Source organism: Erinaceus europaeus, chromosome 4 (genome assembly GCF_950295315.1).
Source record: "Erinaceus europaeus chromosome 4, mEriEur2.1, whole genome shotgun sequence".
Lineage (NCBI taxonomy): Eukaryota > Metazoa > Chordata > Mammalia > Eulipotyphla > Erinaceidae > Erinaceus > Erinaceus europaeus.
Window position 1 is genome coordinate 114,352,710 of NC_080165.1, and position 15,672 is coordinate 114,368,381.

Sequence of the window (15,672 nt, forward strand, 5' to 3'; positions counted from 1 at the left end):
TTCTTGCCTCTGGACTTGGCATATAGATCCTCACCTCTATATTTTTACCTTGCTCTGCCCCACTTGGCAATTGCATCTGAATTTTTTGAGATCCAAGTGGATGTAATTTTTAAAATTTGAACCATTTCTCTGTCCCCTTTTTACTTTCCCCTGCTTTTGTTAGCATATCCATTCACTCTTCTGCTCTAGCTCTTAGCATTGTGATCAGTAGTCTCTACAGGGCCATGACTGTTTCCTTGCTAGTCACACAATCTCACATGCTGCTAAGTGTCCAAGCACAGAGTTCAGTCAGAAGGTTAATGGTTTGAAGCTGAAGAGTGACAAGACTATAACCCTTTAAATAACATAGTGAAGTAAACAAGAATTTAAAAGGCAACTACTGAATGGTTTCGCTCATTTGTGAAAAATAGATCGTGAAAATACATCAACTTGAAATAAATAAGAATATCCAATCTCTTAAGACTGAGAACTATGGAGATTATGAGGGGACACACAGATCCTTGGTGGTGTATGAAATGTGGGACTATACCCTTGTATTATTACAATTTGTAAACCATCATTAAATCAGTAATAAAAAAATAACATGTCAAACTAGAGAAGGTGTCTAGGAGCTGGAATGGACAAGAATAGATGCTGGAAAACTGGCTTGAAGATTGTTTAATCAATAATAAGTCAACGAAAGTATGACTATCATAATCAACTTGAATATCATAATGAACTCATTTCATTTTTTACATTTTCTTGAAAAAATACAATAATGATGAGTTACTGTGGTTCTGTATTGCTCAGTGTGAAATATATTGTCTTCCTCTTTACTCATTTTCTACACACATACCTATATTCTCTCCCTTCCTTTCCCTCATTCCCTTTCATCTTCTTTTCCTCCTCCATCCTGCTTTTATATGCAGCTATCTCTCTCTCTCTCTTTTTTTTTTTTTGAAATGGGCAAACACTTGGCGTAAGCCTAAGCTACTTATAGCAGCTAGTCCAGTGAACCTGTTCATACATTTTCTGGTATGTTTAAAGAAAAGTTGACCTCCTGTGTGGAAATGGAATGTAGACAAGGAAGATTAAACCTTTTCCTTTAAACATCTATAGAATGATGAAATCCCTCCCTTTTCTGATAATTTGCTTCACAAGCCAAAACAAATAGTAAGTTGTAATTTAGTGAGTCAGGTGGCAGTGCAGTGGGTTAAGTGCACGTGGCGTGAGGCGCAAGGATCAGCTTAAGGATCCCAGTTCAAGCCCCCGGCTCCCCACCTGCAGGGGAGTCCCTTCACAGGTAGTGAAGCAGGTCTGCGGGTGCCTATCTTTCTCTCTCCCTTTCTGTCTTCCCCTCTTCTCTCCATTTCTCTCTGTCCTATGTAACAATGGCTACAACAATAATGAAAAAAAAAGAAAATAGTTTAGATTTAGAATCAATTTGGAATCATCTAATAGAACATGGGTTTTTTTTTTCCAATATTCTCTATTAGCTTTAGCACAGACTTAAATATGAACATCCACAAGTATCACACTCACTCTCTGAGAAAATATATTATAGTGTTATGTAAGTACTGATTTGTTATTTTTTTCGCTCTTTTATATATATATATATTTTTTTAAATTACAGAATCACATGTCAACAGGGGTTTGAATCCATACCTTTCCCACCACCAGAGTTCTGAATCTTCACTCTCCCCACTGCAATCTACCACAGTTCCCCTAAAGTTGTAGACATGGGTCGACCATCTTCTCTACAACTATCTGTCCACATTTATACAAAGTTACCCCTTCTTTTCCTGATTCAATCCTCTCTTTCCCGCTAAACCACTCATGACATCAAAGCTACCTACATATGTCCCTCTCCTTTTCCTTCTCTCTCTCTGGGTGCTGATGGAGCTGGAGTTCAGAGCCCACTAATCTTCATCCTGTCACCTCTCTCCCTTTGGGAGTATGGATCAAGGTTGTTTATGGGGAGCAGAAGGTAGAAATTCTGGCTTCGGTAGCTGATTCTCTGCTGAGCATGGGTGTTGATAGGTCGATCCATACCCCCAGCCTGTTTCTGTCTTTCCATAGTGGACCAGAGCACTGGAGATTTGAGGGTCCAGGACACATTGGTGAGATCATCTGCCCAAAGAAGTTGGGGTAGAGTCATGGTAGCATCTGTAGCCTGGTATCTGGAAGGTGGCATGACCTGAGGTTGGATGAGAATGTTGTCTGAAAGAATAGTGTCCTAGTGAAGCACCAGATTTGAAGAGTTTTGAGGTTGATTTCTCAGGCTGCTATCTCAGGTTACAGTACATAGTAGGATTTCAATAGCAGCATAATGCAGGGTGGCAGCACCAGTAGCTATTTGGTTAAAGTTGACAGGGTTGGTATGGCAGTAAGGAATCATAGAAAAGTAAATTCAAGAAGTATGGGCATATCCTAGAGGTACCAGGACTAGGAGAAATGCAGGTCTTAAAGAGGATACAAGGGGTTTCTTACAGTCTTATATAATGTTAAAATATCAATAATTAATTATTATAGCCAGGTTAGTTGGGTGGCTAAGTATCTGTGTTATTATACTTCACTATGATCTGAATGCTTCTAGTGATATCCAAACCTCCTTGTATTTTAAACACTTAGAAGATCAAAAGGTCTTGACCTACTGGCCTAAAACTGTAATTGATTTAGATGTTTGCAGAGGTTTATTTTCTGATACATTTTTAGAGATCCATAAACAATCCCTTTATTAGAGTATGATCATTTTGAAAATCTAAGATAAGTATTAGCAAGAGCTAGTATTTGTGCTTAGGGCTATAGTCTAGGCAGTTGGGGAACTTTGAGATATTATATCTCTCCACCCCTCCCACATGTCATATTGCTATTGATAGGACTAAATAGTGATAAAACTAGAGTTTCACATCTTCCCTGCTACCGAAAGTCTGTGCCCTCCCCCCTAGGTAACCACAATAGTTTTCCCATTTTAAATATGGGTTGTGTTGTGTCTGGTTGTTTATTTTATGTACATGTGTTCAGTTCTCTAAATTCCACACATGAGTGAGACCTCCTATAGTTTTCCTTTACCTCCTTGCTTATATCACTAAGCATAATATTCTCAAGTTTCATCCATTTTATCCCAAAGGATGTAAAATCATATTTTTTATTGCTAAGTAATATTCCATTGAGTATATGTCCCATAACTTTTTTTTAACCACTCATTTGTTGAAGGACATTTTAGTTGCTTCCAAATTTTTGCTATTGTAGATAATGAGGCTATGAACATGGGGATGCATATATCCCTCCAAATTAGTGATATTATTTCTTTTGAATAAATGCCTAGGAGTGGGTTTGCTGGGTCGTAAGGTATTTCCATCTGTATTTGCTTAAAGATTCTCCATACTATTCTCCATAATGGTTGTACCATTTTGCATTCCCTCCAGCAGTGTATTAGAGTTCTTGTCTCTCCAAATCCTTTCCAACATTTATCTTCTTCTGTTTCGTTGATGAAGGCTATTCTTACAGGTATGAGGTGGTATCTTAGTGTAGTTTTAATTTGGAGAACTGTCTATGCATGTCCTCTGTCCACTTTTTTATGGGTTATTCTTTTTATTTTTGTTGAGCCAAATGAGTTCTTTTTTTTAGATATATTTTACTCAAAAATTTATTGATAGAACATGAAAATGATTTGTCCATGCTTACCATGCCAGTTTTCTGCCATAAGTTTTAACCAAATGAGTTCTATATAGATGTTTGATATGAAGTGTCTGTCTGAAGTATGACAGTTCTCCAAAGAAGAGATATGCATGGCCCACAGACATATGTAGAAATGCTCTAATTCACTCATCACCAGAAAAACACGAATTAAAACTACACTAAGATACCACCTCACACCTGTAAGAATGTGAGTTATTAGCTTGGAACATCTTGCTCCATCCTCTTATATTCAGTTTCCATTTGTCTTTTCTTTGGATGTGTGTTTCCTGAAGACATATAATGGATGGATCCTATTCTTTCATCCATTTAGCTACTCTGAATCTTTTATCTATTGCCTAAGCTTTCTACCTGAGATTAAACTGCACTAAAGATGTCTTTCAGTACTTGCAGTTCTGTTTGAAATTTTTCCTCCATGCTGTTTAACTGCTTAGTGAACTCTGCTTTGAGTTCTCCTTTCACACTTATAGCTTCTTATCAAATTCCAAAGAAAAATGCTCCTTCAGCTCTTGCTTATATTCTTGTAAAGTTCTCATAAGATTTCTATAGTCTGTCTCTGATAGACTCTGTGTATCTGGAATTTCTTGGATTTCATCTGATTTACTTTTCTGTGTTTGGTGTGACATGCTATTTAACTTTCTGCCTCTGCTTTCTCATGTATGGTGTTGGTTATGTTGGCCAGCAGGTGTGCTGTTGTGGTCTTTGCTTTCCACTTATTTGAATCTGCGGCAGTGGGTTGGGGGAAGGGTGCTTTGGGCTACCTTGTGGGCTGAGTTTTGTCTTTGTCTTAAACTCAGACTGAGAAAAAAACAAAAGTGAACAGAACCCCAAGTCAAAGACTGAGATGTTTTAAATTCCTATTTCTTTTCTTCGGGGAGTCTGTTAACTGCATTACTGTCCAAGATGGCATGAGTCAGTGCCAAGCGCAGTCAGCCCAGAGCTCTCATTTCAACTGACCTTGTCTTCCAACCCACTCCTGTTTCCCCAATGGCGCCGGCACCCAACTGAGGCTGTGAATTTTTTTCAGCTGTAGATTATGTGTCCAATTCGTTCTCTTGTTGTGTTTAATAGTTGTACCGGGGAGAGTAAAGTCTGATTGCAGCTACTCCATAAACCACACCTCCCGGAAGTCCAGTACTGATTTATTTCTCTTTCATCCTATTGGGAGAAATCATTTTCCTCTACTAACTCAGGTTCTATGATTGGGGCCTGCGAATTAACTGACAAAGGCAAATTAAAACAGAAAAGAGTTTGTTCATCTACATGGGGACAAACAAAAAATGTGGTAACTGTATAGCTAGAGAAAAGAGCTTTTTTATCTTACTAAGTCCTTAATAGGACTTGAAGGGAGGGCAAATTGTAAGAAACTAATGAGAACAAATAGAAGGTATGATAAGGTTTGATAAGGTTTTATGTAATTTCTCTCCCAGGTACAAGTAGTGCTAAACCTTCCAGAGGAAAGGGGCAGGAGTAGATAACAATGATTATGCAAAGAGACTTATCTGAGGCTCCAAAGCCCCAGGTTCAGTCCACTGCACCACTATAAACCGGAGCTGAGCAGTGCTCTGGTTTAAAAAAAAAAAAAAGCCTTTTTTAAATTTTTAAAAAATATTTACTTATTTATTCTATTTTTAGCCTTGTTTTATTGTTGTAGTTATTATTATTGTTGTTATTGATGTTGTCATTGGATAAGACAGAGAGAAATGGAGAGAGGAGAGAAAGAGAAAGACACCTGCAAATCTGCTTCACTGCTTGTGAAGCGACCCCGTGCAGGTGAGGAGCCAGGGGCCCAAACCGGGATCCTTACGCCAGTCCTTGCGCTTTGCGCCACCTGCACTTAACCCGCTGAGCTACCACCCGACTTCCAAAAAAAACCCTTCTAACAGGGAATATTGGCCGTTGCATTTTCATGAAAACTTCTTGCTAAATCACCAAAGAAGAAAAAAGTTTAAATATAGATTTTTGTTTGTTTGCCTCCAGGGTTATTGCTGGGGCTCGGTGCTCCTGGTGGCCATTCCCCCCCCCCCCCCATTTTATTGGACAGGACAGAGAGAAATTGAGAGAGAAAGGGGAAACAGAGAGAAATAGAGACACCTGCAGACCTGCTTCACCTCTTGTGAAGTGTCTCCCCCCACAGGTGGGGAGCAGGGCTTCCAACCTGTGCACCACAACCCAGCCCCAGTATAGTTTTTTCATCCTATGACATATGTTTATTCGGATGTTATCACATTAAAGTAACCTTTATACTTTGTTGATGGATTCAAGTGGATTTCAGGAAGTATTGACCTGAGACCTGCTATGTGACAGATACTATTCCAAGTTCTGGGCACAGAGCAGAGACAAGACTGAAAAATCTCCTTATGCTCATTGAACTCACATTCTAGTGAGATGGATAATGAACATTAATAACTAAAATACAGAATACATTTAGTAATCGCCAATGTTAAGAAAAAAAAATGTCAGGGAAGGTTTTAAGGAAATTCAGGGTAATGAGGTGTACAATTTTAGACAAAGAAGCCAGCTGAGGTCTATTGAGAAAGGGATATTTGAGTAAAGTTTTAAAGAGAAATCAAATTAGATGTTTGCCTCTATAGAATGTTTAGCATTGTATTAAGGGTATTAGCAGTTACTAATATTTTAGCATCCAGCATATTAAGAAAGCAGAAGGCAATACAGGCTGAAAAAATCAACAAAGAAATCTTTTGGGTCTTTGAGGTTATTACTCATCTAGTATAATTATCAGAGGAAAATGTATGGCTTTTTACAAGGTGCTTGTTTTACTGTGAGTCCCTTGACTGTGCAAGGACGACATGAATCACCACTTTGTTGTTTGGCCTTGTCAGTATTGTCTTTCTTAACTCATTCTCTTTCCAATACCAGTTTAGACTGTTCTGGATTAGCAACGATAGAGGGATGATTCTAGAAGTATCCCTATCATTGTTTCAAAATGGAGTTGTTTCCCTTAGCAACAACCTGGTTTGCTACCCTATTGCCATAGAAATAGAATGCAAAATATATAAGTATTGTAATTGTACTTTTTATTTTTACAAACAGTCCACCCACCACCACCTTCCTTTTCTCTAGTTTTGTCATTTAACACACCTTCATTTCTCTTGACCCTTGACCCAGCTTTGTTCTACTTTCTCTGGCTGCCATTTAGAGAATATTCTCTTTTAGACCAGTTTCCTTAAATCTGCCTTTGCAGTTTATAGCTCTATCTTGTAAGGATATTATAGAAGAGATTAAGAAAGAAAAAAACAAAACAACAATTACCAATTGGGTTGATTTTTAATCATGTCCATTTTATCAGATGCTCTTTTGATTTTTACTATGATCATTTCATTAAACATCAGCTTCTATGCCTAAAGTGTAGTCTTCTAAAAAAAATTGAATAATCTTTTGATGTTTGAGGTTCCTGAAGAAAACTAAAATCTAAGTAGTTATGATGCATAAATATTCATGTGAAAAAACTTTTTTTCCAAAACTAAACCAACATTGTTTTTAAATATTTTGTTCTGTAAATTGGTTACAAAGAAAGAAGGAAAGAAAGAAATCTGATCAGGGCCAAGCAGTGGCGCACCTGGTTAAGTGTACACACTACAGTGTGCAAGGACCCAGTTTCCCACCTGCAGGGGGAAAGCTTCATGAGTGGTGAAGCAAGGCTGCAGGTGTCTCTCTGTCTCTTTCCATCTCTATTGCCCACTCCCATCTCAACTTCTCTCTGCCTCTATCCAGTAATAAAGTAAATAAAAAAAATTTTAAAAGAAATATTATCAAAATTAATTGCTTCCCCGCTGAACATGTGCGTTGACAGGTTGATCCATACTCCCAGCCTGTCTCTCTCTTTCCCTGGTGTGGAAGGGCTCTGGGGAAGCAGAGCTCCAGGACACATTGGTGGGGTTATCTGTCCAGGAAAGCCTGGTCGGCATCATGCTAGCATCTGGAACCTGGTGGTTGACAGGAGAGTTAACATACAAAGCCAAATAAATTGTTGACCAATCATGGACCTAAAGGCTGGAATAGTGCAGATGAAGAGTTGGGGGGTTCTCCGTTTTGTAGATAGCTAGTAGGCATATTTTAGTTATATTCCAAAGGGCCTGTGGCTATACTACTGTTTTTTTGTTTGTTTGTTTGGTTTTTTGTCTGAGCCTGAAATCTGATATGCAGGTGGATCCAAGTTATTGTCTGGGGAGATGACATCATGGCTGGCAGAAGGACCACAAAGCTGGATCAGGGAAGAGAGTAGCTCCCAAATATGGGAAAGGTGTATAAATATTTTTTATTGTAAACCCCATCAATTTGATGTGATCTGGAGCCCATATTCAGCTTAGGAGCCTATGTGACTTCTGCATCCCTGTAGATCTGAGCTCACATTCTATAGTCATGAGTAGGAATGTTCCAAGCTGCCCCAATATCAGGACCCATCTTCTTCAGGTGTAGCATAGAGCATATTGCCCAGCCTCCCTTTGGAGGATGGAACATTCTCTACCATTGTAGATCCAAGTTGAGAGCAAGGTCCTATAGGGGTCAACAGAGGGGTCTATTGTGTTTTTCCTGATAGAAATAACCAGTAACAATGGAGAGAGGGATTTATTCGAGGTCTAGGCCCATCATGTCTTTTTGGGAATCTTAGGACTCCCCGATTAGAGCCCCAGCTGATGGGGTGGCCACGCTATTTTTAATATCCTATACTCCTAAGTATCTGTTGTTTAGAATTTGATAAAATCTTCTTTGCCGCTTATGTAGCATTGTTATACATTTTTCATATAAACATGAAGGAACTTGTATCTGCGTTCAGGGATCTCTCTGTATATATTATACTATATGCTTTTGTGTCATACGGTATTTTTTATTTGTCTCCAGGATATATCTATTCTAAAAGAATTCTGCTAAAACCAATAGTAGTTTATTTCCCTTGTTTATCAGCTCTGCTTTATATAATTGAGGGAGGGGGTGTTTTTTTTGTTTCTGTTGTTAGAGTCTTACCACTCCAATCTGTGTTTTCAGATAACGATATGCACAGAGAGGGAGAAACACCATAGTACTGAAATGTCTCTCTGTGCTGCGCTAGTGTAATGGAGGCCCAAATCTGGGCACTATGCATGGCAAAATAGGCATCCTCTCAAGTAAGCTATCTTGCTAGCTGTTTTACATAGTTTATAGGCATATTGTAAGTGTAAAAATCCATGATCATTATCCTTCTTGTTAGTTACTTAGCTATATTGATTTTCCAGCCTGGAAAATGGCAGTCAATAAAGTCATTTGGATTCTCAAACATGAAATCGATACTAAGTTTGGTCCCCAGTAATGCATATGTAAAGTAGTCCTCTGTTATCTCTCTGTCACACACACACACTCTATCTCTCAGTCTCTCTTATATTAATGAGTAAATAAATCTTTATAAAAATATTGACGTTAAATTTGCTGACTTTTCAATGTTAGAAATATTTTCTCTAGTCAATGCGAACCTTTTTACACATTGAATCTACCTGTGGACCGACAGTTTCATATCCCAACAACATATAGACAACAGGAAAAAAAAACAGGCTTATAGTAATTTTTTGCCAGTTTGTGGTTTTATACTGAGTTTCTGCAGAGATACAGTTTGATCATTTTCTGGTCAGTGTTCCCAGGTCTAAAGAAGTTACTTTTAGATGCTTTCTATTCCCCTTTGATTTTTTTTTTCTTTTGATTTGACTAACATGCTTGACAGTTGGAATTTCAGGATATAGATAGACTTTTCCTTATTCCATCAAGGATAAAATTTTTCTCTCCTTTCATTAAAAATAATTAATCACAAGTAACTAGATGAAGTAAGAATAATCCTTACTATATCATTATCAGTTATTAAGACCTATTTTTTTCCTCTCTCCTAAAACCTTCAATTGATTTTATTCTAGTTGAGTATGAAATACTTTGACAATACCAAAACTTGGGGAAAAAAATACCAATTAGATGTTATTGACATTAATACTAATATACTGATCTCTGGAACTAATAATAATAGTAAAAAGTATTTAATGGGTGAAAGACCCCAAATAGGATTTTGAAGAACCACTTTTATGAATTTAAGTATATAGTCTCCAATATACTTGTAATAGTTCTGAAAACATAAACATAATATCTCCTTAATGTGAATAGAATTTATTTTTTTTGTCCTTAAAGCAACTTCTTAGAGTTTCATCCTGCTGTTTTACTTAAAGCCATTTGATAAAATAAAGAGAAATAATTCTGAAGAATTTTCTTTAAAAATAGAATGCAACTAATGTTTCTCTCTTCTTTTCCCACATTTTCCTTTTTTAGTATGACTATGAATATGATGAAAATGGTGACAGAGTCATATTAGGAAAAGGCACTTATGGGATAGTCTATGCAGGCCGTGACCTGAGCAACCAAGTCAGAATCGCTATCAAGGAAATCCCAGAGAGAGACAGCAGGTACAGTATTTGTAGCTAATAAAAGCTACTGTTTAAGGAATTTGGAGTGGTTAGTAGTATTTTAGAAAATATTTTGTTATTATAATTAATAGATCTCTTTAAACTCTGTCGTTTCATTAGGTCCCTCTGACTCGTAGCTGAGACCAACTCATTGAGCTATATAACAGTGCTTCCCCTTCCTGACTTCTCGTCACCATACTCAAAAGCTCTCTGTAGAGTGGTTCACATTTACATAGTACACTATGTTTATCTTTCCACATAGCATGACAAAGCATACTCAAATGCAAAAACACCATTTTAAAAGGCAGAAAAAAATATCAGAACCAGCCTCAAATATGGGAGAGATGTTGGAATCACCAGATTCAGAATTTGCCTGTTTAACTGTTTATTCATTAATACTTGTTATCACCTAGATGTAACCACTTTGGGCTAGCTTTTTCAGGTAGAGGGAGAAAGAGAGAGAGGAAGGGGGGGAGAGAAAGAAATATTATAGCACCAAAACTTCCTTCAGTACAGTGGGGCTTAAACTTCATCACTCAACATGATTGGCAAAGCAGTACACTATCCAAGTTAGCTATTTTGCTGACCCTAGACTAAGAATTTAAATCACACTTGGTAAGGGCTCCAATGGAAAAAGTATAGAACTTGCAAGAACAGTTGACCATATAAGTAAGACTGAGAAAGAATCAAAAGGAAATGCTTGATATTAAAAAATAAACTGCAATAAGAGAAAAATGCTTCTGGTGGGTGGGACATTGCTCAATCTCTGATTTGAAAATACATTGATGGAAACTTTAAATTTGGAAAATAAGGGGGCCAGGTGGTAGCACTGGAAGTTAAGCACACATGGGGCAAAGTGCAAGGTCCTGAGTAAGAATCCTGGTTCGAGCCCCAGCACACCACCTGCAGGGGAGTCACTCCATGGGCGGTGAAGCAGGTCTGCAGGTGTCTTTTTTTTTTTCCCCCTCTCTGTCTTCCCTTCCTCTCTCGATTTTGCTCTGTCCTATCCAACAACAACAGCAATAATAATAACAATGGCAACAACAAGAGCAACAAAATGGGGAAAATGACCTCCAGAAGCAGTGGATTCATAGTGCATGCACCAAGCTCCAGTGATAACCCCGGAGGCAAAAAAAAAAAAAATTGAAAAATAAAGGGGAAAAAAAAGCCTTAGGAAAGAATATCCGGGAGTCGGGCGGTAGTGCAGCAGGTTAAGTGTGAGGCAAAGCACAAGGACCCATGTAAGGATTCCAGTTCGAGCCCTCAGCTTCCCACCTGCAGGGGAGTCGCCTTCACAGGCAGTGAAGCAGGTCTGCAGGTGTCTATCTTTCTCTCCCTGTCTGTTTTCCCCTCCTCTCTCCATTTCTCTCTGTCCTATCCAACAACGATGACATCAATAACATCAATAATAATAACTACAACAATAAAACAACAAGGGCAAAAAAAAAAAAGAAAAGAAAAGAATATCCAAGAACTGTGAAGCAGCTCCAAAAGGTGTGATATACACCTGCTGGCAATGCCAGCATAAAGAACAAAGAACAAGGAGTCAGGCGGTAGTGCAGCGGGTTAAGCGTACGTGACACAAAGCACAAGGACCAGCATAAGGATACTGGTTTGAGCCCCTGGTTCCCCATATGCAGGGGTTGCTTCACAGGTGGTGAAGTAGGTCTGCAGGTGTCTATCTTTTCTTCCCCCTCTCTGTCTTCCCCTCCTCTCTCCATTTCTCTCTGTCCTATCTAACAACGATAACAACAGTAATAACTACAACAACAATAAAAGACAAGGGGCATACATGTTTTTAGAAATAAGAAAATCAGTCAAGGAACTTGGTAGCAGGCCTATCTGTTTTTTTTTTTAATTTTTATATTATTTTTAGTTATTAGATAGAAACAGCCAGAAATCAAGAGGGAAAGGAATAGTAGAGAAGGAGAGAGACAGAGAAACACTTGCAGCTGTACTTCACCACTCACAAAGCTTTCCCCCTGAAGGTGAGGATCGGTGGCTTGAACCTGGATCCTTGGCACTGTAACATGTGCGCTCAACCAAGTGCACCACCACCCAGCCCCTTGGATTTTTTGTTTTTCTTACTTTACTTCTCTGTCCTATTATTTGCTTTTCAAAATAATAACACTCTGCTCTCCATTTTATAACTGTTTTGACAACAAAGCTCCATCTTCTCTAAGATAGTTCCCTTACAACCAACTATATACACTTCATAAAATCAATTTTCTTAAAAAAAAAAAGCACTAACTTAAGCAACCTGGGTCATCTGTCTCCCCAATCTTCATAGTTAAAAATCTATAAGGTACTTCAAAGTTAACATTCATTTTTCTCTCCTTTCTTTCTTCCTCCCTCCCTTCCTCCCTTCCTTTCTTCTTTCTTTCGTGATTTGATAATGATTTACAAGACTATGGGATAAGAGAGGTACAATTCCATACAATTCCCACCACCAGAGTTCTGTATCCCCTCTCCTCCATTGGAAGCTTCCCTGTTCTTTATCCCTCTGAGAGAATGGACCAAAGATCCTTATGGGGTACAGAAGGTGGGAGGTCTGGCTTCTGTAATTACTTCTCCACTGCACATGGGCATTGACAGGTCAATCCATACCCCCAGCTTGTTTCTGTCTTTCCCTAGTGGGGTAGGGCTCTGGAGAGGTGAGATTCCAGGACACACTATTGAGGTCATCTGCCCAGGGAAGTCAGAATGGCATCGTGGTAGTATTTGCAACTTGATGTCTGAAATGCACTAAGACATAAAGCAGAAAATTGTTTAATAATCAGGAACCTAAAGGTAAGAGTATAGAAGATGAGATTTGGGGACTTCATGTTTGAAGAAGTTAGGAAGTCTATTTTAGGTTTATTCCAAGGGGCCCATAACTTAACTACTTTTTGCCTGGGCCGGACAGCTAGCGTGCAGGTGGACTAAAAGAATGGCATCAGAACTGAGACTAGGACTAGAAAGCTGGATCAAGGCTGAGAGTAGCTCCCCAATATGGGAAAAGTATATAAATACTGTTTTAAAAAGTGTAAACCTCAATCTGACCCAGGGCCCATGTCTGTTCATATATAGCACAGGAACCTGTGTTACCTCTGCATCCCTATCGGTCTGAGCTCACATTCCATGGTCATAGCTAGCAACAGTCTAGGCTGCACTCATTGCAGGACCAGTCTTCTTTGAGTGGCAGAGTAGGTTGACCTATCCTCTTGATTGAGGGAAGTGGGGCAGTTTCTACCATTGTTGTTATACATTGAGGGCAAGGTCCTGTAGAGGCCCACAAGAGAGTTTATGATGTTGTTCCTGATGGAGATGACCACTGATGGTAGAAAGAGGAATCTGATTGACATATTGCACCAAAGTAAAAGATTCTGAGGTGTTGGGGGGAATACAGGTCCAAGAAGGACCTAGTGGGGGTTGTATTGTTATATGGAAAACTGAGAAATGTTATGCATGTACAAACTATTGTATTTACCGTTGAATGTAAAAAATTAATTCCCCAATAAAGAATTAAAAAAAAAAAGAGGAATCTGTTAGATATCTAGGCCTATCATATTTATGTAGGAATCCCAGGATTCCCTGACTAGGACCCCAGATGATGGGGTGGCCTGGTAGTGACCAAAAGGGCCATCTCTTACCTTTATCCAGCTTTCGTAGCTTTTTTGTATGTGCCAGTCTCTTACCCTTATCCAGCTTTTGTAGTCCTTATTTTATCTGTAGTCCTTAGAGTGATTGAGGGAAGTGAAAATAGGAAGTAAATGAGGAGGGTATCTAGGTGTAAGTAGAAAATATTTGATTAAGTACTTTATGGTGTCTGTTATAGGGTTCTACTTGCTTGCTGCACTTATTGAGTCACTGTAGCCTATTGCACACTTTTACTTTAAGGTATAGATTTTACCCTAACTTATGCATGCAGTGAACATGCATTTTTGTCTCCAAAGGTATTCTGAAGTCTTTCCTATCTCATCCAGTTGTAGGCTATAATTTAGGATTCATTTAGATTCCCCTGCTCAGTCCCATGCCCTACTTCCCACCTCACTCACAGATACCTTTTTAGTAGAGCTTACTGATATCTCAACCCTTGTAATATATTTTAAGTCTTTTGACTCTTTCCTATCACAAAGACTCTAATAAATCTATTCAAAATCTTCAGATCTTTCAGACTCCTTACTGAAACTGCCTTTCTAACTGGTTTCTATCTTCTCTCTTTCCTCTTCTCTGTGTTGTCCCTTTTTAGAGATACCAGATCTTTCTGAAGTTGAAATCATGTCACTGTTACTCAAAACCCTTCTGTGAATTCTTCACATAAGCAGTGTATAAACTCAGAACCCATAGCTCAAACCACAAGGCATAGATACCTGCCTGCCTCTGTGACCTCACCACCTGTTCTTCTACCATATTAACACCTTTCTGTGCATAAAGCACATCAGGACTCATTCCCTAGTTATTGGCAGGATTGCCTCATTTGCATCATACAGTCCTCAGTTCAGTAGCTCTTAGAACTTCTCTGACTATACCATGCTGCAAAGGTTCTGTTTTTCATGCAACCAGTGTCCCAGGTCCCAACTCCTTAGAGTTTGACTTTACCAAGTGGCTACTCTGCCTTCACCCTCTACATCTGCATACCAGACAAGAAGAAAAGAAAACAAACTTTCTCAGGAATATCTAGTATACGTTCACTTCTATTTCACTGACCCAAAATGATTGCCATGAACTAGAAAAGAAATAAGAAATTCCATAGCTTTTCAGTTGTTTATTTCTTCAAACAAAATCATAGGAAACAGGAAGAGTAGAAAAAAACTGTCACTGTCCACCACATGCTCCATTTCAATTTTATACTTTCTGTAGTAGTGTTTCAGAGTTTCTTCTTGGTTAATTCATAAGACATATTTATAAACTATTATGACTTGGTGGTAGAAGACATATACATGTATATATTTGTCATGCCATAATTTTTATTGATTTAATAATGATTGACAAGACCGTAGGGTAAAAGGGGTAGAATTCTTCACAATTCCCACCACCAGAGTTCCGTATCCCATCACCTTCATAAAATTTTTATTAAAACTCCCTGTAGGTTCTTAAGTAGAATATATTTTAAAACAATATGAAATTTATAAAGGTTCTGTTACTATCATATTGCTACAGTCAAAATCATTTACCTATCTTTAGTAAAATCCTTTTCTCTCTATATCTTTAGTAAAATCCTTTTCTCTCTAACCACTAGATGAATTTAAGTAAGTACTTGGAGAAAAAAAAATCACTTTTAAAATCACCACTGTAGTTTGTTTATTCACCTACCACTATGCACACACAAAGCACACTAACACCAACAAAGGTCCACTTTTATGATAATGCTATGTTAAAATGTATGTTATTTGAAAAGACTTGCATGGAAGCCTTTTCTTTTAACAGCTGCTGCAGAGCATCTTCTTACTAACTGTATAAGAAGATTACAGTGGAGTCTATCATGTTGTTACTATAAGATACAACACAAAAGTAGTTTCATCTCTGTGCCCTGGAGAGGTTAGGATGATCCACTAAAACTGTAGTAGTCACAAAG

General features: G+C 38.3%; 1 protein-coding gene across 2 annotated transcripts in view; it reads left to right on the plus strand.

Annotated features, from left to right (window-relative positions):
- Positions 1-15,672, plus strand: part of MAP3K5 (mitogen-activated protein kinase kinase kinase 5) — a 277,002-nt gene that overhangs the window by 193,581 nt on the left and 67,749 nt on the right. For both annotated transcript variants that reach the window (XM_007520044.2, XM_060190392.1), the window contains one exon: positions 9,982-10,115. In XM_007520044.2, the coding sequence (XP_007520106.1) occupies positions 9,982-10,115 (134 nt within the window). The remainder of the gene's footprint in view (positions 1-9,981; positions 10,116-15,672) is intronic.